Genomic DNA, 2,545 nt, shown 5'->3' with positions numbered 1-2,545 from the left:
TCCAATCGGAGATAATTCCATATTCTTCATTGAAAGAGTGATATGCGCCAAAGCAAAGAAAATAAATAAATAAATAATAAAATATAGGAAATGTAAAAAAAAATATGAAAGTCATAAATCATATTGCACCTAAAACACATAAATATTGATTAAGACTTTGATTTTATTACATATGTATTTATTTGATAGCATAAAAATTACTTATTTGATAATGTAAACATTCTGCTTATATAAATAATATTATCATCCTTGAACATTATTGCTATCAATCAAATAAGGAATATTTTCCTCCGGTTGGATGAAAAAATCAGCAACATCCAGATGAATGATATCATTAGAAGGACCGCACTCAGTAATGAAATTTGTTCCACCTTTTTCTCATTCTTTTTTAGTGATTCTTGATAGAGCTCAATAAAATGCTTCGGTGTACAACAGTTACGCGACCAATGACCCTTCATTCCACAACAATAATATGAGCTTTCTGCTGAATTTTTTTTTTAGTCCTTGTTTGAGTCCCCTTTATCCTTCCCAATTTTCTTCTCATTTCTCTCCCACTTCAGGTGGCGAGATGGATTTTTGAAATAACCACCATAATTATCAAAATGACCTGAACGACCTCGACCACGTCCGCGCCCATGGCCACAACCACGACCACGGCCTTGTGTTTGATTATGATGTTGATACGTAGTCAAATTCACTTCAGGGAACGAAGCAGAACCAGTTGGACGTGCTTCATGATTTTTCATCAAGAGCTCATTATTTTGTTCAGCCACGAGAAGATAAGAAATCAATTTAGAATATTTCTTAAAACCATTTTCACAATATTGCTGCTGCAGTAGAAAATTCGATGTCTGAAAAGTAGAAAAAGTCTTTTCCAACATATCCTCATCAGTAAATTCGAAACATAGTTGAATTATATTCACGTACTGTTTTATAATCTTGTAAACGTAAGTGCATATAGTCATAATGAGCTTTGGGAAGAATAACCGTCTTCTGGTGGTCATACCTCTCTTTTAGGCTATTCCAAAGGACAAGGGGATCCTTTACTGTTAAATTTTCCTCTTTCAGTCCCTCATGAAGGTGGTGTCGAAGGAAAATCATTGCTTGCTTTGTCCTGATTGAATGCGTCATTACCATCTTTAATTATATCACCAAGGACATTAGCTTCCAGATGGATTTTAGCGTCAAATATCCATGATAAATAATTTTTGCCCATGATCTCTAATGCTACAAACTCAAGCTTTGTCAAATTTTCCATGATGCTATTATTAAAAACAAGTTAGTATATGATAAAATTTATAGTTACAAAAATTCATAAGTATTTACAAAGAAACAAACAAGACAGAATTGATAAGATGTAGTTGATGGCATGTGCATGCATCCAATAAATATGCAAAATAAAATATGAATAACCCAACTAGAAAATAAGATTAAGTACCTCCTTTTTTTAGATTGACTGAAGACATGACATTTTCTTTTTGAATTAATAAGTTATTTATATAAAATTGAGCATATGAAGCATGATAGATGATCTATAACAACAAAAAAAATCTTATATCTTGCATAGAATAAATCTAATATAAATATAAAACTTTATATGATGAAAATCGAACCTTAACTGAATCAATATTTATATTAGTAAAATATATTAATCCAAAAAAAAACCAAGAAAAATTTCTCAATGTGTCAATATGTCCAAATTTTCAATCAATATAATATATAATATAGAGATTAGAAATCTTTACCTCAAAAACAAACCGTTGTGCCACAGCGAGATAGAGTCTCGTGCTGATAACGTGTTATAAAGCTAATGGATAGCAATATGAGCTATCAGAAGAGAAGACATTGAGCACTCAATTCTTCTTTTTTTTCACTTACAAATACAATCTCATGACATCTACTTATAGGCATGTGAAATGGAGATATTACATGCATCATATTTATGAGAATTTACTTGGGAATGTTAATAGACATCTACAATTAGTACTACTATAACTCCTTGGAATACCAATGGACATCCATAACAATAATATTATAACATGTTCTTAGTTCTTTTTTGATGACCCAAGTGGTTGGGAAGTTCCAATATGGCTCCAACTATCTTAGGTTCAATTCCTAGTTGTCTCATTATATAAAAATAAAAAATAAAAAAGATCTCAAATATATCAATTTTAATTTACTCAGCAATCTGATGATGCTTACTAAGTGCTAATTTTAATTCTTTATTCATTATTATTTACTTTAATTTTTATTTTGATCATAAGTCATGCATTTTAATTATAACATTGTGTTAATCTTTCTTTATTGGATCTCAGATTATTATTAACTACAAGAGTAAAATTGTTTCTAATTCTTTGCTTTGTTACAACTGAAAAAAATGACGAAAAGAGTAACGAGAGAGTCAGGCTATGAAAGAAAAAAGGAGAAACTTTTAGGTTCATTCTTTTAACATTTTAATTTGATTTTTTCAATTACTAATGAAAAATAATTATTTTATGACTAATAATCTCTATGTTTTACTTTTTTCTAATTCCTCAGTTTATTA

At 29.7% G+C, this 2,545-nt stretch overlaps 1 protein-coding gene across 1 annotated transcript; it reads right to left on the bottom strand.

The window, feature by feature from the left end:
* On the bottom strand, positions 498 to 1,131 carry LOC109847372. Its single transcript, XM_020416603.1, has 2 exons — positions 928 to 1,131; positions 498 to 830 (listed from the first exon to the last, which is right to left on the bottom strand). The coding sequence occupies exons 1-2, from the start codon at positions 1,129 to 1,131 to the stop codon at positions 498 to 500; spliced, it is 537 nt and encodes a 178-aa protein (XP_020272192.1).

Source organism: Asparagus officinalis, chromosome 7 (assembly GCF_001876935.1).
Source record: "Asparagus officinalis chromosome 7, Aspof.V1, whole genome shotgun sequence".
Lineage (NCBI taxonomy): Eukaryota > Viridiplantae > Streptophyta > Magnoliopsida > Asparagales > Asparagaceae > Asparagus > Asparagus officinalis.
Note: the sequence above shows the minus strand (reverse complement) of the source record. Positions and strands in the feature narration are given on the sequence as shown.